Raw genomic sequence first — 27,340 nt, forward strand, 5'->3', positions numbered from 1 at the left:
GCGTCCACAGCCGGAAACGTAACCCAAGAGTAAAACAACTCGTAAGGAAACGCCGGATCTGCACTCACCACGAAAATCACAGCCATCCCATCTACTGGGACCTGGTACGTCTGAAGATGGTTGCGTACCGCTACGCGACTATGCTGCGCAATAGCCACCGCTGCCGCCATTACAGAATTGGAAACAAGAAAACACAAAGAATACTTTGTAGCACAACTGGGTAGTAATTCAAAGAAACCGTTTAAGTAAGAATCAAGCTTGAATAAAGACCTATTTCAAAAAATAGGTAGGTTTCACCAACACCCCGTTTTCCGGAAACGGATGTGAAGGGGTTAAGGCATGAACGATAAACTACTCGAGTGTCATGATATAAGACCACCGAAAATGTTGGGCGCCATGTTGCAGGGTTTCTGTACTCACACAGAACTGTGCACAGAGGAGTGGAACCTCGGCAAATTAGGATGTCCCAAAACTTACCTTAGCAACCAACTCACCCCTTACCGAGCTAGCTACAGTGTCTCATTGGACATATCAAACACCCAATGTTTAGACAAACCAGAACATGTACTTACAGTACCTCAGGGTACGTGGGACTCATGAACACTCTTTCGTTATATTATCATTACAAACCAGAACATGGAGTAAAGAAGACACATGTGCATTTGAAATGTTTATTTACTAATGCCGTCTTCTCAGGCGCAGTATCTTTGATAATACAAGTATACTTATTATCAGTAGCAAAATTATCAGCATAGTTACTAAGACATAAAAAGCGAATGGTGACAGCATGTTAACATGCTGTAATGAATAAGAGTTAACAACACTTATATCTCACCCTCCCTAACACATATATTATATTATTATCTAAGAAGGTCTCTTTGGGTTGTTTTAGGGCGGGCCCATACCTTAGTGTCCTAGCATGAAGGAATCACATCAGCATACACCAGCTCTCTCTGCATGTGCACCGCATCAAGTGTGTTAACAATTCTCGTGCAAAGCAATATCAATCCCGCCTCAAGCCCAAGTTGGCAAAGGCTGCACTTGTGTTATGACTATGAAGGCGTGGAGATCAGACCTCATAACAATTCCATATCGTGTTGCTCCTGAAACTTCAGCACTCTCCGTGCAGACATGGTTTATTAAACAAGACTGATATCAGAGCAATAACATATTATTCTCACATACACCACGGCAAACCACTAGGTTGAAAGCTAAGTCAACAATTAAGGGTCGTGTGCAGAAGTTGCAAGAAAGGAAAAATGGCGTTTAAATCTGAAATGTACCTATGCTAACTTAACACGATATAAGGATATATAGGAGCTATACAACAAGTCCTAGTATTTATAGTCAAGCATTAAAAGGTCAGTTGGATTCCTTTTTGCTTCCCTTAGGTAATGTATTAGTGCAGTATGTTGATGATCTAATTACTGTTTCTGATACAGAACAGGGTTGCAAAGATAGCACAGTTAAATTGTTGCTACATTTGGCCCATCTTTGATATAAGGTTTCCCTTTCTAAATTTCAGCATTGTTGACAGGAGGTCACCTATTTAGGTCACCTACTGTCGAAGAAGGGTAGGAGGTTGACCCTTAAGTGCATCAGTGCTATTGTTAAAGTGTCCATCCTACAACCTCAAAAAGATGTGCACGCTTTTATAGGTATCACTTCCTACTGACGCCAGTGGATACCTAACTATTCACCACTGATTAAATCTTTGCTTGCATTAACAACAAAAGAAATGCATGATCCTTTGCCTTGGATGCCTGAATGTCAGCAGTCTTTTGAGCAATTGAAAACTGTGCTTTGTTCGGCTCCAGTGCTCAGCACACCTAACTATGGCAAACCGTTTGTGCTCTATGTCCACGAGATGGCTGGTTACGCGCTTTATGTCCTAACACAAAAGTTTGGGGATAAACAGAGGCCTTGTGCTTATTTTTCTGCTGTGCTTGACCCAGTTGCAAGAGACCTTCCGAGCTGTCACAGAGTGGTCGCTGCTCTGGCCATTTCAATTAGACAATCGGCTGGACTTGTACTTGATACAACCTCATAGTTATGGTACCCCATCCTGTGGATACGTTTTTGAATAAGACAAAGACACAGCACTTCACCAGTGCACGTCTTACTGGCTATGAATTGACATTGTTTGCTAAGAATATTACAATCAAAAGATGTTCCACTCCGAATCCAGCCACATTACTAGCCCTCCCTTCTGAGAATGATGCAGTCGATAAACATGATTGTATCTTCCGGATGGAAGAAGAGTCAAAGGGAACGGTAGACTTGACTGATGTTCCCGTAACTGACCCCCAAGGAGAACTATATGTTGATGGCTCTTGTTTTAAATTACAAGTTAGCACCACCATTGTAGCTTATGCTATCACTACGTTGCGCACGGTGATAGAGACATCATGGGCCCCTTATCAGTCGGCTCAAGCTGCTGAGCTCGCTGCCCCTTTTCGAGCTTGCGAAGTGAGCGAAGGGCTGGTTTTCAACATCTATACTGACAGCCAGTATGCCTTCGGGTCGGGTATAATTTTGGGCAACTTTGGGCTGAGAGAGGGTTCCTTACTTCTCATGGCACCAAGATTTAGTATGGACACCTCATATTGAGGCTTCTGACCGCATTAACGCTCCCCAAGAGATTGGCCATACTTAAATGTAGCGCCCACAGGAAGGTTACTGATGATGTGGGTAGAGGAAATGATTTTTCAGATCAGACAGCTAAGGAGACCGCCCAAACAAAGATGAAAAGAATGTTTGTAGCAGGTCCAGCTAGGTGGGTCCCTTAAGTTGTCATGTTTGTAGATACCCTTGGAAGTGTAAAAGAGGTACAAAGTGAAGCCACAATAGAAGATTTAGCAGTATGACAGGAAAGTACAGCACAGTTGAATGACAAAGGATGTTGGATTGATAAATCAGGGAAGCAGAGATGGATGCTGCCGGATGCATATGTTCTTCCTGTGGTTAGCATGGCACATGGTCCAGCTCATATTAGTGCGAAGGGCATTCGTAAGTTGTTAGATCCTGTATGGCAGAATGATAATATCTCTAAGACAGCTTTGCACTTAGTAAAGTATTGCATGATCTGTATGATGCACAATCTAGGGAAGGGTACCCCGACACCACCTGGTAATTTTGCATCACCCACTTTTCCCTTTAAAGTCCTTAAAATGGACTATATTGAGCTGGGGAGATGCAATAATCTTAAGTATGTTTTGGTGGTAGGATGTGCATTCAGTAAATGGGTGGAGGCTTACCCCACTCAGAATAACACAGCCATTATGACTGCTAAGGTACGCCTGAATGAGTTTTTTCTCGTTTCAGCTTGCCCCTACTTATCTGGAGTGATAACAGAAGTCCTTTTAATGCGAAAGTGAATCAATTGATCTATGAGGGTCTCCATGTAAAACAGAAATGCTGCCAACCATCTGCAGTCAGTGGGTTTGGTTGAGAACTACAATGGTACTCTCAAACTGAAATTGGCAAAATTCAGGAGACAACAGGGTTACAGTGGCCAGATGCACTTTTGTCAACAAGAACAACAGCTGATTCTAGAACCGGATTGTCTCCTTTGGAGTTCGTGTTTGGGTGCCCGGCAAATGTATGGGGCATCCAGCGTCCTCGTAAGTTCTCTGATTTAAGTACCCTGTGTTGCTTGATTACCTTGACCATTTAACAGAAAGTTTGCGTTCTATTCAGCAACAGGTGTGGAAATTCCTACCTCCTACACCAGAGGGGCCCGGCCACAAAATCCAGCCTGGAGGCTATGTTTTTTTTAATTTTTATTATTTTTTATTGCATTTTCAATTTATATACAGCACAGCTTATGTCAATTAATTACAAATACATATGAGGGATAATCATACCAGATTGTACAAACAACATTTCATTTAGAGACGTTTAACAAAAGAGAAACTAAGGCTAAGAATTAGCTTTGTTGAGAAAAAAGAAACGCAAAGAAAGAAAAAGAAAAAGACAGAATCTCCTGCACAAATCCAATAAAGGAGAAAATTCAGGTGGGCAGATAAACAACGGGGGTGTATCTCAGCTGCAAATAGCTGCCATTCTATTACTATAAACTATGGCCCAGTATAGACCTGCAATTCCTTCCAGCTATAAATAGGTGCCCCTATACATCTGCTGAGGGATTTCCCTCTCTTGCCCTTCCTTTCATATATGACCCTCTCAAGATTAAATATCGAGAGTAGCCGAGCTAGCCATAGATGAAATGTTGGGGTGGCTTGATCAGGCCAGGCTGAGGCAACACAAATTTGTAAAACTTCCATAGCAAGGAAAAGAAAGCGGCAAGACGTAGTTTGCCCCTGGCTATTGTCAACCCCGAGGAGCATTAGAGCCGGGGTTAGGTTAACTTTAAGACCCAGGATATAATAAAAAAATCGTAATAGAGGATTTTAACATGTCAAGACGGGGGCAGGTGGAAAACATATGTGCTAGTTCAGCATTGGGAAAATCGCACTGTGGAAACCTTGGGCCAGATGTAGGTAACTTCAATTTACCGACTCATAAATACCGAATTTTACTGATTCGGTATTTATGAATCGGTAAATATGAAGGAGGGAGATGTAGCTAAATTTTGTTTTTGAATTACCGAATCGGTAACATTCGGTATTTACCGAATCGGTAAATACCGATTCGGTATTGCCCATTGATTCCTATGGGCCTTGAAGCCCATAGGAATCAATGGGCAATACCGATTCGGTATTTACCGATTCGGTAAATACCGAATCCTGCACGGATGCAGGGGGTGTCACTTTGACACCCTCTAGCACTCCAAGTACAGGCATGTGTGACATGTGGCACACATACATGCCCTAAGGGCATGTCTGTGTGTCACATTGCACAGGTGTGCATGCACAGATGTTCATGCACACCTGAATTCGGTATTTTACCACCCAATAGGATTGGGTGGTAAAATACCGACTCTTAAGGGCCTGTGGCACTCTTAGGAATGTCACCTACATATGGATTTACCGAATCGGTAACATTACCGATTCAGTATTTTACAGATTCGGTAAATTTACCGATTCGGTAAATTTACCGATTCTGTAAAATAATGGCCCCTACATCTCAATCACCAAATACCGGTCGCTAACGGCCGAATTCGGCCGTTACCGACCGGTATTTGGTGACCTACATCTGGCCCCTAGTTCCCTCCTGCCCCCCCATTGTGAAATCTTTGCCGGGGAATAATATAAAGAAAAAACTGTCTTATAATGTTGGGCCTGAAGTCTGGCTGAACATAAAACTGTCTGCCCTAGCTCTAGAGATTGAAAACAATTATCCAAATCGGTGCTCAGCCTGCCTTCCCATTTTTTAAAATGCTTTTCGAGATCATCCGGTTTGAGTGCCGTAAGTTCAGTATAAATTCCTTTAATAGTGCAGCCATCCCCGCTTCTTATTACATCTATGGCTTTCCCCTTGCCAAATCCATTAAACCCATCCACCTTTTTACTCAAAAAACTTCTGAGCTGAAGATATTTGAAGAAATTCCTAGTACCAATACCAAATTTGTCCAGAATGTCTTTAAATTGATAAATTCCATCTAGCACAGTAGATCCCCGACTTTCAAGAGGCCACACCCCGCCCACTCCGCCATTGTTTGGTTCGAAAAGATTTCTGGCAGCGTGGGATTACCAAACAATTGGGTATAGAAATTCATCCTCCCAAGGCCCATCTTCTTCTTGAAGGCAGCCCAGATTTTAAAGGCTGCCTGCATGGTTTTAAATTAAGTTCTCTTGAAGTAGCTAGGCTCCCTGAATTTCATAAAACAGTTTTCTGCGTCTTCCCCCACCAATAGCCTTTATTCATCTGGAATCTTATCATCAGTGCTGGGGTCTTCGGATCTCCCACCGAGCATCCCGCACATATATTGAAGAGCCACAGCCCAGGAATAAAGTTTGAAATCTGGGACTGACCAGCCCCCTCTAGCCAGAGACAGGGTCATAAATCATAGGGCCCTCCTTGTTTTACCATGTGCCCAGACCAATTAGTTAAACAAGTTATCCAGTGCGGTAAACCACTTCCTTCAAAATTCTAGGGGTATTGCCCTAAACACATACAGTATTTTTGGTAAAAAATATCATTTTAATCACATTATAACGGCCAACTAGTGACATGTGCAGGTTATGGAATTTATTAAAATCTGCATTGGCCTTCCGAATTAAAGGATCGATATTTACAGCCACCAGATTGTTCAGATCTGGGGTTATAGTGATCCCAAGATACACAGCTGAGTCTGTCATCCGCGGATCGGAAAGGCTGATCTCCCCGTTCATGACAATCTGGGTCTTCTGCCTATTTAAGGCATATCCAGAAATCCCACCAAAAGATAAAGCTATCTCCTCAACTGCCGCTATTGCTGATAAAGGGTTGGGGTAACTATGTCAACGTCATCCGCATATGCGAGGACTTTTGTAGCTACCCCGTGATAAATGATAGGCTCAATTTCCTGGCAGTCATCCGGCTGGTGAATTAAGGGGTATATGTGAATCGCAAATAGGAGGGGTGACCAGGGGCGCCACTGCCTAGGGCCCCTTTTAATCACAAAATGTGCAGTGTGTTTCCCGTTAATTCTAAGACGAGCAGTTGGTGCATTATACATAGTACGGATGGCTTCAATAAACCCCTGCCCAATACCAAACTATTTCATTGCCTCCCATAGATAGTCCTAGGAGACCCTATCGAAGGCTTTCTATGCGTCCAAGAGCAGCATAGCCACAGGGTACCCTGAAACTTCTGCTGCATCAAATCAAGTTATTACCCGACGAATATGCTGGGTGGTCCCTCTCCCCGGGATAAACCTGTGTTGATACGGGTGAATTACTTTCCCAATAATAGTGTTTAGTCTTGTCCCGAGAGCTTTGGACAGAATCTTTACGTCGCTGTTTATTAGAGTAATTGGCCGGTATGATGCGGGTTCCTGAGGTGGTTTACCCTTTTTTAAAAATATTATAATGTCGGCTCCTGCCCAGGAATTGGAGACCGAGCCCCCGGATTGTGCAAGGCATATTGTGTCAACCAGATCGAGTCCGATTTCTTCCCCAATTTTTTTATAAAACTCCAAAGGGATCTGGTCGGGTCCGGCGGCCTTGCCTGCGGGAAGATTCTTCAGGGCACAATAGATCTCGTCTTGGGTCAGGGTAGCCCCGAGTTTCATACTATCCTCATATTCAATACTCAACAATGGTATACTATTGAGATAACCCTGAGGTAAATTCTGCTGAGCCAGGGGTCCCACACCATATAATCGTTGGTAAAACTGCTGAAACACTTCCTGGATCCCGGGTGGGTCCGTAACTAAATTTCCACGTTCATCTATAATCTCATTTATCTCACTCACAACACTCCTTTGTCTGAGTCTAGCTGCCAGCATGTGACTAACCCGTTCACTGAATTCATGGCAGTGTTCTCTTTAAGCTAAAAAAAGCTCTGCTGCCTTCGCGGTAGAGTGGTCTCCAATTTCTGCCGGTGCTGTGTGGGACTCTTTTAAAGCTGGGGTCAGAGGGCAGACATTTAGTTTTCACCTTCCACGACAGAAGAGGGAGACGCACCGGGTGGAAGTGCTCTATAAAAATTTTGCTAGAATCGAGGAGGAGCTGGCAATAGCAGTGAACGCTGGTTTATCAACTGATGACATTTTGGAGGCTATGTTTTAATAATGAACTTCCAGAGGAAGAAAAGTTTGGAGCCGCCCTGGAAAGGTCCTGAACAGGTTTTGTTGGTGACCCGTACTGCTGTGAAAGTTGCTGGCCGTAAGAACTGGGTCCATGCATCGCACTGTCGCAGGATTCCTGTGCCGTTACCATACGACCAGTGGGTCAAAGACGGCATAGGGGACACCGAGTGCGAATAGGTGCCCAGGTTTGTTCCTTTCAGCGATGCCATGCTAACGTGGATGCAAACGGATAAAGAAAATGAGAATGTGCTAAATGAGGCTGTTCCCCCTAAAATACGAACTAACGAAGAGCCTTTGTTCACTGATCATATGGCGCCTGGGGTTGCCAGGTACAATTTGCGCCCTCAGCTGCGGGATATGGATTCCAAGTAGAAAAGAGATTAGGGATGGACTGCATAAGGTAGGTTGTACTGAATTGTGGTACGAACGGAATTAGCTGAAACTAGTGTATAATGTTTTGCTAACTTTATCTTAGTTGTTTGAACATTAATTAGGAAAGACTGAAGTATACCTGGAAGGTATACCACCTTGATTAACATAGGATTCATCCAAATAGCTTAGGACAGAGCAAGCTCCACCGCCGGTGCTCTAGAGCACCAACGTATTGATGGACAGTAGGAGCCTGTACCAGTGAGGCTCTGAGGACACTGAGACCTTGTATATCATTTTGCATTTTGTCTCCCCTTTTTATTATCCGTTATGCATCCCTTTGGCAGACCGGTTGCTAAGGAAGAGCAGCCAATAATTCTTGTTGCTCAGCATGATATGGTGTGGACCCAGAAGAGAAAAATAGCGTGTGTTGCTCTGTTGGTTTTGCTGAAAATAATATTGTGTGGAGTGTCATGGTTTTTGGAAAATGATCAAACTATGCCTTTACGTAGCAAGGGTAAGGTAATTTCGCCGAAAAGTAACAGAAGAACAGCCCAGAGTAATGTATTTCTAGACATGCATAAGAGATTCTTTGGAGACGGGACAGCTTGTTACCCCACTGAATCTGTCACTAGTTTATGGACTGCATATCCATTGTCACTCTTAAACTATACATACACCCGTCCACCCCAATTTACAGAAGTGACTGGAGTTTTGGTTTCGGCCATTCAGGACCTTGTTTATATTATAGAAAGCCACTAGGAATGGGTTATCAAGATTGTGATAATACATATTGCGACAATTTTTATATTGAAGAACAGAATGTTACTTTTGGTGGGCTGGCATTATTAGGAATTGATAGTTAACTGAGAGGCAGGTTATTATACTGCTTGCTTCCCTATCCTGAATAGCGCAGATACTTCCTTGTATATCAACTGCTCTGGAATAGTGCTGTACAAGAATACGATCCCTTTAGTGAATGACAAAGATCCGAGTACTTTTGGAATGAACACTAGGGGGCAGATCTACAAGAAAGTGCCGCAGCGCGGCACCGCAAGCCCTTTGGCTGCGCCACGCTGCGGCCCTTTCAGAGCACAGGAATGCGACATATCTACAATGATATGTCGCATTCCTGTGCTCTCTACTGCGCTGGCGCAGAAACAGCTGCCATGCACCGACGCAGGCACCCTTGCACCATGGTGCAAGGATGCCTGCGCCATGGGGAGATTGTTTTTGTGAAGGAAGGGGCCCCTTCCTGCACAAAAGCAATCACTGCAGGCATTTTCCTCTTTCAATGCATGCTGTAGAATGCAGCACGCTCTGAAAGAGGAATAATCGAGGAGAAATTAAGACATTTCTCCTCGTTTCGCTTGGCTACTCCACCCCTATGGTGGCGCAGCAAACTGCCGCATTTCCAGGTTTACGATTTCTCGTAAATCTGGAAATGCATCAGTGGACATGGGTGTTGCGTGGGAACACCCACAGCAACACCCATGTCCCGCCCCTAACACGCAAAGTGTTGCGTGAACAGGGTCAATATTTACAAGCACAGGTTCAGTCACGCAGGTTGACTTTACCTGTGCTTGCAAATATCCCTTAGCAGGCTGCGCCACCAGTGCATCACGCAACGTGATGCACTGGCGGCACATGGGGATTGTAAATCTGCCCCTATGTACGCTGCAGTAGATTATGAAGGGACAATCTATGCACACCCGGGGTTTTATTTTTTGTCTAACAGTACGTCGTCCAACGTCCATAATGGTACACACGATGTAGCTCTTGGGAGGATGTTGCCCTTAGGTGTGCCTTGTAAATATGCTCAGCCTAATGTACGCAGGGTTAAAGGGACTTTGACTAAAGAATTTTGTGAGGGAGTGACCAATATAGAGGTCAATAATTATAGTGATGGAATAACTTTTGGACACATCCATTCTTCTATTTTCACTTTGGTGGTACCTAAATGGCCAGGGGTGAGAAAGCTAGAGAATATTTTGGGTGTAAGCTACAAATTGTATCTAATATAGTGGCAGCATTACGCAACATCACCCCTCAGTTGGAGAGTATGCGAATATATATTCAGAACAGACCAGATACACAGTTGATTTCATTTTAGCCAAGAGTTGTGGTGTATGCGCGGTAGTGGGAAACCAGTGTGTAGAATATTGAAAGGAATATTACCAAACACATCTTAGACATCCTCGAGAATGTCAAGGGAATGGAAAGTGGAAATTGTAATTGGTCTCTTTTTGGTAGTTGGGGCTGGATTCTTGAAAAGTCTATTTACCTGATTGTGATATTGGTGCTTTGCTGTGCCCTTGTCCAGTGCCTTCCCTTCTGTTGTTCCTATTGCACCACTATTTTCACCCCTAAGAGGAAAATATTAATTCATGATACCAATTCTGTAATTATGGTACAGAAAGAAATTGAAGACCTCATGAATATAAACGAGGGCATTTTCAAGAATTCTTCCCTCCTCACAGTTTCCTTCCCTGATCTTGACCCTATTGAGTGATTTTAAGAATGTATTGCTGTGTATATATATTTTATTGTTTATGGTTTTCTTTTTTTCCTGTTGCCATTAGAAAATGTTATAGCTCATGCTAAAAGAATGTTCCTATTTGTGCATTGCCCTATGTAAGTTAGCATTCGCTGCACCCTTTTCTTTATTTTGCACCCTTTTAGGCTGTTCGAAACTGGTCGAGTTCAATTCCAAGAAATGCTCCACTGTAAGTTTAGTTTCTGCTACATTAGACTTGTTCCCGTAATAAGTACACTGCCACTATTTAGCGCATACCTTTCTCACTAGATAGAGGCCCTCTCCCACTAGTCTGGTGACGGGCCAGAATGGAACAACCTTGGAATTGAAATACTTTGTAAATGATGGAAGTGCTGAAACCGTTTTGTTTGTATTTCACTGTTTAGCTTCACCTGCCTGGAAAATTCCACTGTAGGCATGTTCTAGCCCAATTACGAAATGTACTTAATTTATCTTTATGCTTGCTGATTTCAGTCCTTTCTGCAGCACTCCTAGTGATTGGGAAGAAGGGCTCCGCTCTGAGTGTATATTAATAAACAGTTATTGGTTTGTATTCTCTACTGTCTGACCAACTCTTCATTTGGTACAGAAGGCCGAGAGGTGGTCATTAGTGACCCGGGTGACCCTAGTCGGGCTACTTCCTTCAACATTTTAGAGGAAATACCTGCCTTTGCATTGTCTGTTAGTTACTGCACACAGACCATTACCCAAAGGTCAGGTGTGTTTCACCTGCATATTTCATCTTTAGCAAGGACCCCAAATATTCAGTGGGGAAAAAAGGAAATAACCACAGCAATCAAATGTTGTGTTCTCTCAGTAACACACCATGTCTTAGGTGACCGCATTGTTCAACAAGTATTAAGTATTATCTCTATCACCCAAGAATTGCTGATACCTGCAGCATGGGTGAGTCTATGGGTGTGGAAAAAGGACATACCAAGCACCTGCCTTTATTCTGGCTCTCTTGTAATGGCACCTTTGGTTGAAGACTACACTGACATCTCAAACAGAGAGAAAGCATTTTAGTGAACCAAAAGAAACATAGTGGATCCCTTTGGCAGGTTTTTGTCACCATATCACATTTTTTTAACATTTTGTTTAGTTTGTTTTGCAAATAGAAAATAATATACACACTGTGTATCCAGTCTTTAGATATAGTACTTCAACACCAGCTTGTCTCTCTTATTAGAAACTTTTAAAAACAGTATTTAAACTTAAATGACTATAGCTTAGACTACTCAAGACCCCTAGGCATTAGCGAACTGAGTCAATAATGAGAGTCGAGTGGGACAGAGAATGTCAAGTGGAACTTAGTTCTGATTAGCCAACATTCAATATCTCAGAATAGCTATCCTTTGCCCTCACCATTTCCAGTGCAAATGACCATTTCTTCAGGTGAGATAACATATATTATTATTATGGGTAGTCAGAATGGGTTAATAAAGATGCTAATGCTTCATGCACCACAAGAGCCCAACGAGTCCGACTGAGGAAATCCAGAGTTAAGCCGTTATTTAGTGTTGGATGTGTGCCGGATATCTGCCTAGAAGATGTCCCACCCACCATATTAGGAGTCACTCTAAATATGGTAGACAGAACATCCATGGCTTTTTGCCAGATGTTGCATTCTGACAAACTCTTATAAGGCTTTTAGAGACACAATTTCTTGAAATTCTTTTGTCCTCACATGTGCGTCTTTATAAATATCTGGGAAAGGCAGCACCCTACCATCTCTATGCTCAAGAGCCCTTTTCTAGACCACTGCTTGTAGAGCCATCTCCCTTCCGTATGCTCACCCCAGTTCGACAGTGATTGTTCCTTCTTCTACATTGTTACACTCCAGACTTCTGGGAAGGAAATTAAACACTTATGAACCACATTGGGTTTTGAGAATGGTCCCAGGGGGAACCCTCGAATGAAGAAACTGTTTGTTGAATCACAGAAGAAAGTTTCAACTGAGTCTCACAATGAGTTGGAGTAAGTAAAAATAGGTTATATTTCCTTTTTGGATCCAATGTTAAAACAAATTGTTTTGATGAATCTTACTCAGTTAAGTGGTCAAAAATGTGTTTACTCTGTAACATCCTTTCTCAAACTTCTTGTCCTCGTTCATTCTATAGTGCTCACCGAGCACAGAGTCAATATTAAATCTCAAGCAATTAATGTTTTCTAAGGGAATTCATACAGATCAAAATGATGAATGAACTGTTGCTGCCACTGTCATAACTGGCAGTGTTTCTTCTGACATCTACTACCAAACGACTACTTCACACTGACATCTCAACAACTGCAATGTCTTACCTTGGGGATTACGTATCCTGAAATGCTGACCTCTTTCGAAGGAGCATGGGAGACTCCAAGGGGGACAACAGTTGCAAAGCGCTGGATCTCCTGCAAGACGGCCTGCATGTAAGGCATTTTTTCCTTATCGTCATAATTCAGTTGCTTGCTGTCTCCAATGGCCTTCTCAATTTCTTTATGACACCGTTCTAAAAGGAAGAGAAACATATTGATCTTTGGCAATCATTTTATAAACATCACTCTTTTTGGGGTGCCTCTAATTTCTAGTACAGAGGGAAAAAAAACTGTGTCTCTTCTCTACCACAACTTCATATCCGTGCAGAGCTGGAAAGAGCTAACCAGTGCACCATGTTGTTCTAAAATTTGTAGGGGTGCATCATATTCACGAGTAGTTAGCACCCACATATTTAGAGGACATTAATATTAATGTGTGATCATTAGAAATGTAGTACTAAATCGAGTATATTGCAATATGTAGAAGTGTGCTCATATCATTTGAGGACTAATGTAGTGCTTTAACTGAGAATATGCCTTAACGTGTAAAATGTTGCATTGGGACTAAACGTGCCCATATTAAAGTTGCACGTGTAGGTTTGGCTATGAATGAAACAGCGTAATGTTCTAACCTGTGTAAATGTGATGTCTTAGAAATGAAATGAAGATAAGCCTTTAAAATGATTTTAAATGTAATGCTTATGATGTGGTGTTAGAAATGCATTTAAACGTGGAAAGGCCTGAGACATGAAAACACCAGTAGAGGCCTAACTGTAAGTTCTTAGCTTGACTATACACTGTAGACCTGGAATGTATTTTCCTTGGGAAGGTTCCTTTTCTCAGTCGAATTTCTAATTGTAATTTTGTGTTGGTGCAAGGTTGCTTTCTCACATGTTTCTTTTGCAGGTGCAAGGACGTTTGCTTTGTTAGTTAAAATAATCCTTTGTTTTAGGAGGTAGGTTGATAGAGTCGGGTATCGGGGGAGTGCGAAGGAATTCAGGAGGATACATTTGGCTGAAAAGGTGCCTGGGATCCAAGGACACAGCAACGTTTTTTTTGATGAAGCTGAAGTTTGGTTGAAAAATCCTGGAGGAAGTACCTGCCTGAAGGGGTGTGTTTAGGTAGTTTTTACTGTGTTTGGGATTTTGCATTAGGGACAGCACTCTGAGGGTGGAGGGCAGACTTGAAGCAGACTTTGAGTAGAGGGAAGCAGGAAGCAGCATCTTAGAATGAGCTCTGTAGCTTAGGCTACTACCCTTGGATGAGTGTACTTCTTAGGATTCTACACTGCTGACACCATTTCTCTTGCCTGGGGAGGGATGCCAAGTAAGGATGTCACTTTAGAGTTAGAGTAGGGACAGACTAACCTTTTTCTTTTGTGTAAGTGCAGTCAAGACTCCAAGCAGGGACTGTCATCGTTTGCCTGATGTTTTTGGAAGTAACATATCTCATCATCTTGAGTCGTCTGAGACTCTTGCGTAGGACTATGTTCGTATTAGTTCCGGTTTATTTTCTAAACCTCTTGCTGAGGTGCTTGTATGTTCAGTTATTCTTGGCTTTGTAATAAATCTTTAAACTTTATTTCGTAGTCAGTGGTCCATTAAAACTCGATTGATTTGGTCTTTGCAAAGAATTATGATTTATGAATTGGTAATCTTCCCTTTAAACTTCTTAGCAGGCAACAATGGTCTAGTCAACCATGGATTATAAGGATTGGTAAGGTAAAAATCTAATCTGGTTGTAACAATTGGTAGCAACCGAGGATGGTTGTCTCCAGAGTAAGGGGTTATCTAGATTAGGATAAGAGTTTCCCTAGGCCCATAGAATTCAGGTGATGATTGTCCAGTGGATCACCGGCGGAAGACGGCTTTTCATGGAAACCGACGGAGAAAGCAGCAGTTCATGGGAGAGTGAGTATGAACAGGGTTATATGTTGTTAGATTGTGGTGTTTATGTTGTGATGTCTTGAGGAGTTGAAATGTCTGTTGTGTGATTGCGAGATCAGGCTGTGAGTGCGCACAGCCTGGGAAAATCTTAGGCTCAAGGAGTAGCTTAAGTGGTTAGGGTGTAGAAGACACCCAGAGTAATTGTCGACCATTGTTGAGGGAGCCGTGAGGTACCATTGACTGCCTGTTTGTACCGAGATAGGGGGAACGAATGTGTGAGTGTGTGAGTAACTGACTCTGGTCGTGGGTTGCTGTATGTGGAACATTGAGCGTTTGCAACCTATCAGTTGAGGTGATTGTCTGGTTGTTTTGTGGACAGACAGTTGCCAGTTCAGGTAGACAGTTACATGAGACTGTGGACGTACAGCCAGACTGTGGACGTACAGTCAGACTGTGGAGGTACAGTCAGAGAAGTGATTGCTTGGACGCACAGGTAATTATTTCAGCATATGAATGAGATGCATGCGTGAGTGAGAGTCAAATTGTAAAGGAGGGGAACTGCTGCAAGCGGAGGCGAGTGACCTCAGAAGGTGCTGCGCTGTGGTAGGGCGGTTGGTGTGAAGCCTTGCTGGTATTGGCGGATTGTCATCAGGAAGTAGATCAGTGCTGCAAACGGAGAAACGTTGGTTTCATCATTAAATGTTTTAAAGTTTTACGAGATTTGTTTAGAAGAGAAAAGAAGTTAGATGCTCGGGGAGGAGAAGAGGCTCCACCCGATAATACTCCAGCTCATTACATGGCTACGAATGTGGGTTTTCATACCATACTTTGGCTTGAGAATTGGTGTAAAATGACTGAAGGCAATGAAGAGTTGACCTTTCCCCGATATGGAACATTCAGATTAGAAGTGTTATATCAGTTGAAAACGATTATGGCTTCTTTGCGACCTCTGCCTAGACCAACACAGTTCGAAACATTACATGCGTGGATTAGGGCAGCAAATGAAAGGAATAGGGACAGGAGACAGGAAAGAGTGAAAAGGTCAGTTAGGGCATTCCAAGATGCGAGGTGGGATGCATTGGAGAAGAGGTGGAGAGTACAGACGATTGAGGGGGATAAATTGAGGAAGACGACAGTGATACCGATGATAGCTTGATAGAAAGGCTGCTATCTGAGAGACCACCTCCATACAACCTAGAGTCAGGGGGGAGAAATCAGCCCGACAGAGGGAGCTAGGGAACTGCAAGCTCAACTTAGTACTGAGGTAGTGGGGAAACTCTCAACAGGAGGGATGGGAATGCAGATCCCCGAAGGTACCGACTCTAAGAGGTTGCCGGATGCTCTCACGGTACCGGTTACCATTGGTCCCATGGTGTCGGTGTACAATCCAGAGCAGGCGAGGAATAGAAATCCATCGCAGACAGGAATGGAAGGGAGTACTAGCTTTGGAAGGAATGATGTAGTAGACCGATTGGTTCAAATACCAAGGCCTGTAGAATCGAGTACCCCGTTACCGGCTACAACAGATTCGTCAAATGGGTTGTTGGATCTGAGGGGACCGAGACCAAAATCCTCTGCTGAGTTAAGGTCGGATTTGAGAACGTGGGATTCGGTGGAGGGGACTCAGAGTGACAGGCCAAGGGAGGACTGGGACCATGGGAGTGCTGAGAACAGGATGACTTTTAGGGGCACCCCTGAAGCGAACAGGTGCAGAGAACAGGACAGTGATTACAGGGAAGAGGATAATTGGACAAAAGACTCACATTGGAGAGCTGATCATAGGGATACAAGCATGGCACAGGCTTGACAAATGGGAAGAAAGGTGGTCTAAGAAAAAGAGTGCCAAGAGGAATGTGGCAGAGATACCTCCTCCGGGAGGACGGATATCAGGAAATTACCCTTTACGAGAGGTGTCTGGCGGAGGGTATGTGCATGTGCCTTGGAGTCGAGGGGATTTGGCGGCATTCACAAATGACTTCCCATAGTTGAGGGAGAGCCCAGTTGAGTGGTACAAACAGGTTGAGCGGTTTGTTAAGATCTCGAAGGTGTTATGGATTGATTTAAACATGCTTTTCGACATAGTGGTTCCGGGTGATTTGTGGGTAGCCTGTAAGGTTGCTGATGAATGGCCCACTTCTGAACCGGACAGAGATGCTGTCACGAATGGTTCGTCACCGATAGTCATGAAAAAGTATGAACAGGTGATCATGTGGTTTAAATCCAAGGTATCACCACAAGATATTGAATGGGTGAAGATAGATCAGACGGTTCAGGAGCCAAAGGAGACGGTGCATGAGTATTACGAAAGACTGTTGCAAGTTTTTAAGCAGTATAGTGGGCTGGATATAATGGACCCTAAGGATATGGGACAGTTTGTTTCGAAGTTTCTCCTAGGATTGAGACCTGAGATGTGTCTTATGATCCAACAACACTTGATTTGTTGGCAGAACAAACCGCTAGACGAGATACTGAGGTATCCTAAATATTGCAGTGATGAAGTTGATTTGAAACATAAGAAGCCTTAGGAATAACTGATGCTGGTCCAGATGAAAGCAGCTGACAAGGAGGTCACTTGCAGACAAGTGGAGGAACACTGGGAAGGAAACAGAATGGTTAGAATAAGGGAAAGGGAAATGTAGAGGACTGCAAACCAAGAGTGGATGTGGCAACTCTGAAAAAGACCACCGAGTGTCACCTTTGTCACCAGGTTGGACATTGGAGACGCGAGTGTCCCTTGAATCCTGCGAATCAGTTGCAGTAGGAGGGAGAGGTAGTACAAGTGCAGGCGCCTTAAGTAACTACGACAGTGATGAGGCCAAGAACGATGAAGGGGGGGATTTCGGCTCCGCGAGTACAGGTTCCCCAGCCACCGAGGATCCTGACAGGGACTCGGACCTACCAGCAGATGCCTCTTTTTGATGACAGCGATGACTGTTACTTAGACCCGTTGGCATGACGGTGCTTGAGGGGGGAGGAAGACTGCACTCTTGGGGCAGTCTTGGAGGTAGACCAGAGGGGACCATTTGTGGAAGCCGATGTCGATGGTCACCCTACCACCTTTCTGGTTGACACTGATTTAAGTGAAGAACAGTTTAATAAAATCTTTAACATGAACACGAAAAAAGGTGATAGAGTAATTATAATATCTGGTAATAATGAAAAATGGGGCAAGCTTTTAAATTTAAAGAAAAAACTGATTCGCACTGAAATGCACGCTGAATTCCTTATCGAGTATGTGGATTACAGGTCAGAAATGAACCAGGTTTATTAATTGAAAATAGGAAATTTTTAGAAACCTGGTCCCACATTTCCAATAGATGTAGTAGGGATTGGATCCTCTTGATTATTGAAACAGCTCAAGAAATTATTATTTTAGAGAAAGAGGAGATTGAACGACTTGAGGCTGAAATAAATAGCAATACAGCTCTGGAGGAGGCCAAAAGAAAATTAGAGGAACTCAGTATTGAAGTGGATGGATATAGAGAATACTTGTTGAATAAAAAAGTTAAGGAAAGACATTAGTAAATACAGCATTGACAATAATTACCCCTTCCTAAGCAAGGATTATTATCAAAAACAAAGACCTCCCTTTCACAAACCAGTTTACTCAAGAGGGGGAGAAAACGTATCACGTTTTCTGAAACCTCTGGGTCAACCAGTTAGGATGAAGGTGTCAATAGGCAAGAAAATACACAAACTACATAGAAGGGGGTCCAAGGGCTTGTTTACCGACTCATACTAGACACATGCCCCTAACTCACTCATTCAACACAAAAAAGGTATCTAGGAGTCTCAAAAGTGAAATCAGATCACACACAGCTGTTGACGTGACAACTAAAGACTAAAAAGAGGGGTGGTGACTATGTTAACTAATGACACCACGTGATGGAATGACATCTTGTTGACGTGAAGTACACACTTGGGGTGAAAATGTTCCCATCAGTTGTCTAACTGTACCACCCTATTTACATCATTTGGGTTCTCCTTACCCAGGAGTGAATGCATTCACAGTCACGTAAGATGAGAAAAGTGACTGTGAGAGTGAGAAGACCCACCGTTTTGATCTGATGAGCGGAAAACAGTGTAGTAAGACAACAGAAAAAAGCAGTTCAAAAAAGTGTTAAAGTGAGAATATAAAATTAGGTGAGACTGAGTAGAAAGAACCCTATTTTAATATTTTCTCTCAGCTCCCTAAATCTAAAAAAATGTGAATAACAGATTTAACAAAATATCTGCTCAGCAAGTGGTCAACATGTTTCAGCATATACGGATTTGCCTATGCATTCATCAGGACCTGGTTAGTGCTACTGCTGGGAATTCTTGTGAAGATAATAAAAAGGAAACATATCACCTGATTGTCAGGTGCTGATGCTCCACCCCGTCTATGGAAGAATTAAAATAGAACATATCAACAGACAAGAATGAAAAGATACACACGACTGTAATAAACAATACACAATTGACTAGTGTTATTGCAGCGATTTGTCAGAACACCTTTACATGACATTTTCGCACTCACCCAATTTATGTGGGGATCGCGCCTCACCTCACCTGGCTGCAGCTCAGGTAAATGAGGAGCACCGCTCTGTTTAGAAAAAAACATATATATACATAAGCTCTCTTTAATAATCCCCTATGGCTCCTAAAATGAAACTAGATTCCACAGACACAGAGCATCTTATAGCACTGCATGATAGCTCCAAGTCAACTGTTCTGTTGTCTATAGTTTCAAATTATCGGTCAAGATGGTATTTCATGCGTCTAATAGTTGATGATTATACCGCATGATATTTATCAGATTTTTGACACCATTAGTAATATCTGGATCAATATTGTCCCTGATAGCGGCATAGCCCCACTTACGCTGCCAAGAAACAAATCGTGCAGTCAGTCAATATTCAAACCCTTTCGGGGATGATGTGCTTCACTCCGCTGCATTTAATTGTTAAACATGGCAAAATGCACTTATACGCTGTTACTAAAGCGGAAAGCGATGTAAATTGCTCCGCTACAATAGTTATGAAGTACACAAAGCTTCTAAGCCAAAAGGTATAGGCGTACCCTGCTTCAGCGCCATTACACGCTGCTTGAAAGGACTGTGAGCGGCATAGGGCTCTCATGCCCGATTATTAGGGCGTACCTGTATGCGCGCCGATGTATGCGGAATGGCGAACCCTTACCTCTCCGTCGGTGTCTCCTGGCGTCCCTCTGCGCTGGACTTGGGGAGGCACCGAACGGCAGAGGCGGCGGCCATTTAATGACGCGCACCAACAAAGCGCTCACGTGATCACCCACAGAATGCTGGGTGATGTAGTTCCAATAGCCTAGCAGCAGACGACAAACTTTCTAACAACCACGCTTGTGATGCAATTTATGCGTATCCCTCCGTAGATGTACCAACTGCCTCCAAACTAATTTTATGAGTCTACTCAATCGAAGGATACAAAATTACAATACACAATATATTAATTCGCGTTTTTTTAAATAGCGTTTTTTTTTTTTTTAAACGGAAGGATTGCTGGCTTCATATGATCATATTTATATCGGCCTCATAGTCTGATTAACAGATTATTCCTTTGTAAAGATTGTTACCAAAGTCAGATGCTGGTCAGACCAAAAATGGGAATCATGTATATATCGACCTCTGGGATTGATAAGGTCGACTTGTCCCTGTGAGAGCACTGAGTTGGATGATAGCCTATGGTGTTAAATCCAATGGCAAGTTAGAATATCTTGTTCTCCCTGTGGTGCACATGTAGCTAAAGTTGGCGATTCAAGTTACCACATGTCACATATTCTAGGTTTTACAAAACTGGATACTGTCATCTCTAAGCCACTCATAGTGACATCCAAGGAATGGGCTCATTAAGGCCCTCCTTGTCACTATTAAGCTTATATACCCACTTCTGCTCTATTTTGAACAAATATTTACTGACATCGGGGCAATGTTCTGGAATGGTTGGTTGTTCAAGTATCATCCACGTGAAATCATTTGGGCCATGCCCTATCTCGAGAAAATGAGCTGTCAGTCGAGTTGCTTGTTTGCGGCAGCGGACTGTACTTTTATGCTCACAAATGCGCGTGCGTGTCTTCCTGGTGGTCATTCCCACGTATCTTTTGGAGCATGGGCACGTGATCAAATAGATGGTATTCTCACTATTACAGTTTGTGAATTTTTTCTGTTGCCACGGCCTGCCTGTACCTATGTCCACTGTGGTAGATTTAGTTGTCTGTGGACACACAGAGCAGTTACCACAGGGATGATGGCCTTGTACAGGTGGGAGATCCCAAAGCGTCCCTACTTGTCGAGTGATCTTGTTTCTTGGCTGGGTGTGCACTAATTGATCTTTTATATTCTGCCCTCTCTTAAAAGCAAAGAGTGGTAAAGGCAATATGTCCCCGCCGGTGTTCAGAATTGACCAATGTTTTTTTATGATCTTTTGGACCTGATTGGATCTAGTATGGAAGGTGTTTACAAAAGTGATCCTGTCGGACGTCTCTTTAGGGACAGTCAGATCCAGAAGAGCTTCACGATTATTATTGAACGCCCTTTTCTTAGATTGTCGAATAATAGTAGAAGGGTAGTTCTTTTCGCGTAATTGTTCAGATAGCCTAGCCGAATGGGTCTCAAAAGCCTCTTTGGTAGAGCAATTTCTTTTTAACCTAAGGAACTGTCCGAAGGGTAAGTTGTTTCTTAATGCTCTCGGATGGCAGCTCCCGTAATTCAGAAGAGCATTTCTGGCCATAGGTTTTCTATACAGTTCCGAAATTAGGCCAGCTGGAGTAGCCAGTATCAAGACGTCCAAAAAAGGTAACTGGGTTTGGCTAAATTCAATTGTGAATTTCAAATGTATGTTGCACGAGTTTAACCAACAATGGAAGTCCCTGAGGTCAGATTCTGAACCTCTTCAAACGACGAAGATGTCGTCTATGTATCGCTTCCAAACTCAGAGCGATACATAGTATGGATTGTCGTGATTGAGCACCTTCGTCTGTTCAAACACATGAACATAGAGGTTCGCTAAACTCGGCGCGAAGACACTACCCATACTCGTACCAGATGTTTGGAGATAGGTAGTGTCTTCGAATTTGAAATAGTTCTCTTTCATAGCTATTTCAGCCAGATTCATGATGAAAGGGACAGGTGTTCGAGATTGTAAATCCCTCCCTTGTAAGATGGTATCTATAACCTCCAGGGTCTCTGTCTGGGGAATCGAAGTGTAAAGTGACTCGACATCAAAAGAGACCAGTAAGTCTCTCGTGATGTCGAAATCCACGTCTGGAAGGAGCCGTAAGACATCCTTTGTGTCCTTCAGATATGTAGGCATCTCTCTCACTATGGGATTCAGGAAATGATCTACAAATGTTGAAAGAGGTTCAAGAATAGAACCAACTCTAGAGATTATTGGTCTCCCTGGAGGTGGTCTCTGGGGTTTGTGGACCTTTGGGAGACAGTAGAAGTATGGAATAGATGGATGTGAGGTACAAAGATATTGACCTTCCTGTGGAGTAATCCATCCTTCCGAGATGGCCTCTTCTACTAGGTGACTGATCTTAGTTTTTAACTTCTCCGTCGGGTCTTCCTTTAATGGAATATAGGATTTCCGATCTTGAAGTTGTCTCAGGCATTCTGCTCTGTATGTTTCTGTGTCCAGCAGGAATATAGCACCGCCCTTATCTGCGGGCTTGATTATGATTGCCTCATTGGATGTTAAGGCACGTAGTGCAGATTTTTCTTTTTTAGGCAGATTCATAAAGGGTCTGGGTCTTTCTGTCTTGAAGCGTGTGCTGATGTCATTTTCCACTGCCTCTTCAAAAGTCTGGACCCTTGCAGGCAAACCATGGACAGTGGGGTTGAACGTTGATGGTTTTTTAACCCAGTATTGGTGTCATATTGTGTTAAGTCGTTCAAATCCTGTTTAGCAAAAAAGTAATGCAGCCTGATCTTTCTGAATAACTTAGCTAGTTCAATTTGTGCTGTAAAATGATCACCTTCATTGGTGGCCACAAAGCCCAACCCTCGATTGAGAAGACTCTCTTCATCCTCAGATAGAGGGTGGGAGGTAAGATTGATTACAAGGCTGGCAGGTTTGTTGCGCTGCTCGTTCCCGCATTCTCCCTGAGAATGCTCTTGCCATTTCTCAGGTCCAAAGTTGGTTGTTGTGTCTGGACTGGTGTTGACCAGCGGACCTGAGGTTCATTCCCTTGTCTTCTCCTGCCTCTGTTTATCCTGGGGCCAAACCCTAAAAAAGGCGGGACTCCAGGGGCTTGTTGCATCTGATTAGGGAAGAAAGGGGCACACATTTGGGGAGGACAATTAGGGCCATACATCCACGGATTGGGCTGCCAATCATCCCCGAAAGTGTTTGAATATTGACTGACTGCACGATTTGTTTCTTGGCAGCGTAAGTGGGGCTATGCCGCTATCAGGGACAATATTGAGCCAGATATTACTAATGGTGTCAAAAATCTGATAAATATCATGCAGTATAATCATCAACTATTAGACGCATGAAATACCATCTTGACCGATAATTTGAAACTATAGACAACAGAACAGTTGACTTGGAGCTATCATGTAGTGCTATAAGATGCTCTGTGTCTGTGGAATCTAGTTTCCTTTTAGGAGCCATAGGGGATTATTAAAGAGAGCTTATGTATATATATGTTTTTTTCTAAACAGAGCGGTGCTCCTCATTTACCTGAGCTGCAGCCAGGTGAGGTGAGGCGCGATCCCCACATAAATTGGGTGAGTGCGAAAATGTCATGTAAAGGTGTTCTGACAAATCGCTGCAATAACACTAGTCAATTGTGTATTGTTTATTACAGTTGTGTGTATCTTTTCATTCTTGTCTGTTGATGTGTTCTATTTTAATTCTTCCATAGACGGGGTGGAGCATCAGCACCTGACAATCAGGTGATATGTTTCCTTTTTATTATCTTCACAAGAATTCCCAGCAGTAGCACTAACCAGGTCCTGATGAATGCATAGGCAAATCCGTATATGCTGAAACATGTTGACCACTTGCTGAGCAGATATTTTGTTAAACCTGGTATTCACATTTTTTTAGATTTAGGGAGCTAAGAGAAAATATTAAAATAGGGTTCTTTCTACTCAGTCTCACCTAATTTTATATTCTCACTTTAACACTTTTTTGCACTGCTTTTTTCTGTTGTCTTACTACACTGTTTTCCGCTCATCAGATCAAAACGGTGGGTCTTCTCACTCTCACAGTCACTTTTCTCATCTTACGTGACTGTGAATGCATTCACTCCTGGGTAAGGAGAACCCAAATGATGTAAATAGGGCGGTACAGTTAGACAACTGATGGGAACATTTTCACCCCAAGTGTGTACTTCACGTCAACAAGATGTCATTCCATCACGTGGTGTTATTAGTTAACATAGTCACCACCCCTCTTTTTAGTCTTTAGTTGTCACGTCAACAGCTGTGTGTGATCTGATTTCACTTTTGAGACCTTTTTTGTGTTGAGTCAATAGGCAAGAACCAGGACTCCATTTCCAGAGATTCGATCATGGCCCAGGTCCTTCTACATCCTCATCGTCCGCACCTTTTTTAGACCACCGCCCCAGAGGGGGCAGAAAACAGAACAAGAACTTTGGCAGAGGTCAATATATGAGGAACCCCCAACAGGAGGAATACTTGGAGACAAGGAATCACTGATACTGGCGGTAAAAAGATTCCCCATCATCAACCTATCACACAGGACAATCAACAACACAGGAATTGAGGTCTTAGAAAAGGGATTCACATTTGCACCCACTCCTTTCATTATTTAATGGAAAAGGATTTGAAGGCCTTTTTTCGGAAAATACGACTTAATCGTTTTTTCGAAAATAGAGATTATACCCCTGAGGTGAGTTTTTCAGGCTTAAAACTGAAATCTCTGTTCACCCCGAATTTAAATATGGTTGGCAAAAATATTTAAACATTCGAGAGAGTGGTGGAGACAAAGATTAGGCAGATTTGGGACAACCCGCCCCCAGTTCATAATAATATGAGCCATCCACAAAGAGAGGCAATGCTGGCTCTTAAAAGTGATCTACTGATTAAACCAGCAGACAAGGGTGGAGGGGTAGTTGTCTTTGACACCTAAGACTACGATCAGAGGGTTCTGAATCTCTTAGAAGTTAAGGAACACTACTCTAAGGTACCCATGAGGCACTGAACTGCATTAAAGGAGAAAGTTGTATCCCTTGTCATTACAGCCAAAGAGAATGATTGGATCACAGAGAGTGAATATAGATTTTTAATCCAAAGTGATGCGAAAATATCAGCAATATATGGGCTTCCCAAAATCCACAAGAATGAAACAGACCCACCTTTAAGGCCCATCGTTAGCTGTATAGGGTCACCATTGGAACCCTTGAATAAATATATAGACAGCTTCCTAAGACCAGCTGTACAAAAGCAACGGTCATATATAAAAGATTCTACACATATGATCAGTATAGTTGAGGGTTTGAATTTTAGTGAACAATCTCAGCTCCTTGTGACATTGGATATTGAGGCCCGTTACACCAACATCCTCCAGGATGACACGATCGCCGTAATTGGCCAAATCCTGGAGGATGTCGGTGGATCTAGAGGAGCTAACGTGGGATTTATAATTGAATGCACGAAGTTAGTACTGAAAGAAATGTGTTTTTATTTAAGGAAGACCTAAATCTTTAACGGAAGTGGACCAGCATGGGAGTGACTTGTGCCCCAAGTCTGGCCTGCTCCTATGTGGGCCAATTTGAAGCAAGACACATTTTTAATGAAACAGCTCCCTTTTACGAGAATGTATCTAATTGGCACAGATTCATTGATGATGTCTGGTTCATATGGGATGGACCAGAAGAATCATTACAAGAATTTTTATCATGGCTCAACTTAGGGGATGAAAATTTTAAATTCACGGCCCATTATAGTAATAGTGTAGTCAGTTTCCTTGATCTAAGCATAAAGCATGTGGCAGGAAAATTAAAAGTGAAACTTTAATCACTCTTTTAAAAGAGCTAGATTTTATAATCGAGAAAGCATGTTTGAGCAATCACACAATAACAGTCAGATGAGAGAAGAAAAGGAGAAAAAAGATAAGATTGTATTTGTAAGTCAATTTTCAAGCTTAAGTTATAAAATAAAGAATATACTTAATTTAAGATGGGCGATATTAAATGATAATGAGCAGATTGTGCTCAACCGCCCCATGTTTGCTTTTAAAAGAAACAATAATTTGAGAATGAATCTTGTACAAACCTACAGAGAACCAGCAGAACAAAGACAATTAAACATGACAGGACAGAGAGCTGTGGGTAATTACAAGTGCGGTAACTGTTTGATGTGTGTAATTTGCATTTGTTATGTTATGTTATGTTAATCTCGATTTATATAGCGCCAAATCACCGACAGGTCTCTTAGCGCTTGCTTTGGGAACCCGTCCTGGCTTTCCCTGTGAGATAACCCCTACTGGGCATCCCCAAGGTGAAGACCAGGCATCCCATCGCATTGAGGGTAAAAATCTGACTTATAATAACCACACTATTAAAACGAAAGAACTCTGTAATTGTAGGAGTAAGAATCTGATTTATTTGATAATATGCCCGTGTGGAATGGGCTCTGTGGGCGAGACAGGTCGAGAACTAAGAACTCGACTGTCCGAGCACAAGTCAGCAATTAACAATAAAAAAGTGAATGCCCCTTTAGTTGAACATTTCGCATCACAGAGCCACACTTTTGAGAATATTAAATGGTTAATTCTAGAAAAAGTATCAGGAAGCAAGCGCGGTGATGATATCTCTAAAAAAAGGAAGAACCGCGAACAGTGGTATATATCTATCTTAGACACAGTCAGAAGTGGTCTAAATTCCAAAGAAGAATGGGAACGCATCGTCGGCGAAGTATAGTTTTAGTGTAGGGAACCCCACATGGTGACAACAAATAGCTATCCTCTTAGATCTATGTATTAATGTAATATTGTCTATCCCCATGTATTACTGATCTAATGGGATGTCGTCCGGCCGGCAGTCCTGAAGCACAGCATTCAAGGGATATGATGATGAACATAGAGATGGTTTTAAGTATGAGATTTATCATTTGTTTCGATTTGGATTTGAATTGTAATATTGATGGTTGTAATTTTGAGCAACTACACGAACCTCGGTTCGTAATACCTCCCTTGATAGTATATGTGATCTTACCATGTATCTTGGAGGCGTGGCATCCATAATACCGATGGTAAAATGACTAACATCATCGCAGGTTTTTAGTGTAGATGCCTTTATAAATATAGATTAACTACAGATTTGAAAGCCAATCTTACCCCGGGGTGGTATTAGAAATAATACGGTAATCTATGTGATAATGTAATTATGAGGCGGTGCATCTACAATATTCACGGCGAACCTGCATTTTGGATTGCAGGTTACCTATCAATATGCCGATTAGTGATTAATAAATATGGCTCGTATACGGGAATGCCACATCGATTTAATAGGCGGAACTATTATGAGTACCGCAGTAAATGAATGCGACAAGCAAAAGGTTGCGTACTC

General features: G+C 42.6%; 1 protein-coding gene across 2 annotated transcripts in view; it reads right to left on the reverse strand.

Annotated features, from left to right (window-relative positions):
• Positions 1 to 27,340, reverse strand: part of LOC144798443 (cytochrome P450 2D17-like) — a 670,897-nt gene that overhangs the window by 219,844 nt on the left and 423,713 nt on the right. For both annotated transcript variants that reach the window (XM_078669319.1, XM_078669317.1), the window contains exon 7: positions 12,903 to 13,090. In XM_078669319.1, the coding sequence (XP_078525445.1) occupies positions 12,903 to 13,090 (188 nt within the window). The remainder of the gene's footprint in view (positions 1 to 12,902; positions 13,091 to 27,340) is intronic.

Source organism: Lissotriton helveticus, chromosome 12, assembly GCF_964261635.1.
Source record: "Lissotriton helveticus chromosome 12, aLisHel1.1, whole genome shotgun sequence".
In the NCBI taxonomy this organism is placed as follows: Eukaryota; Metazoa; Chordata; class Amphibia; order Caudata; family Salamandridae; genus Lissotriton; species Lissotriton helveticus.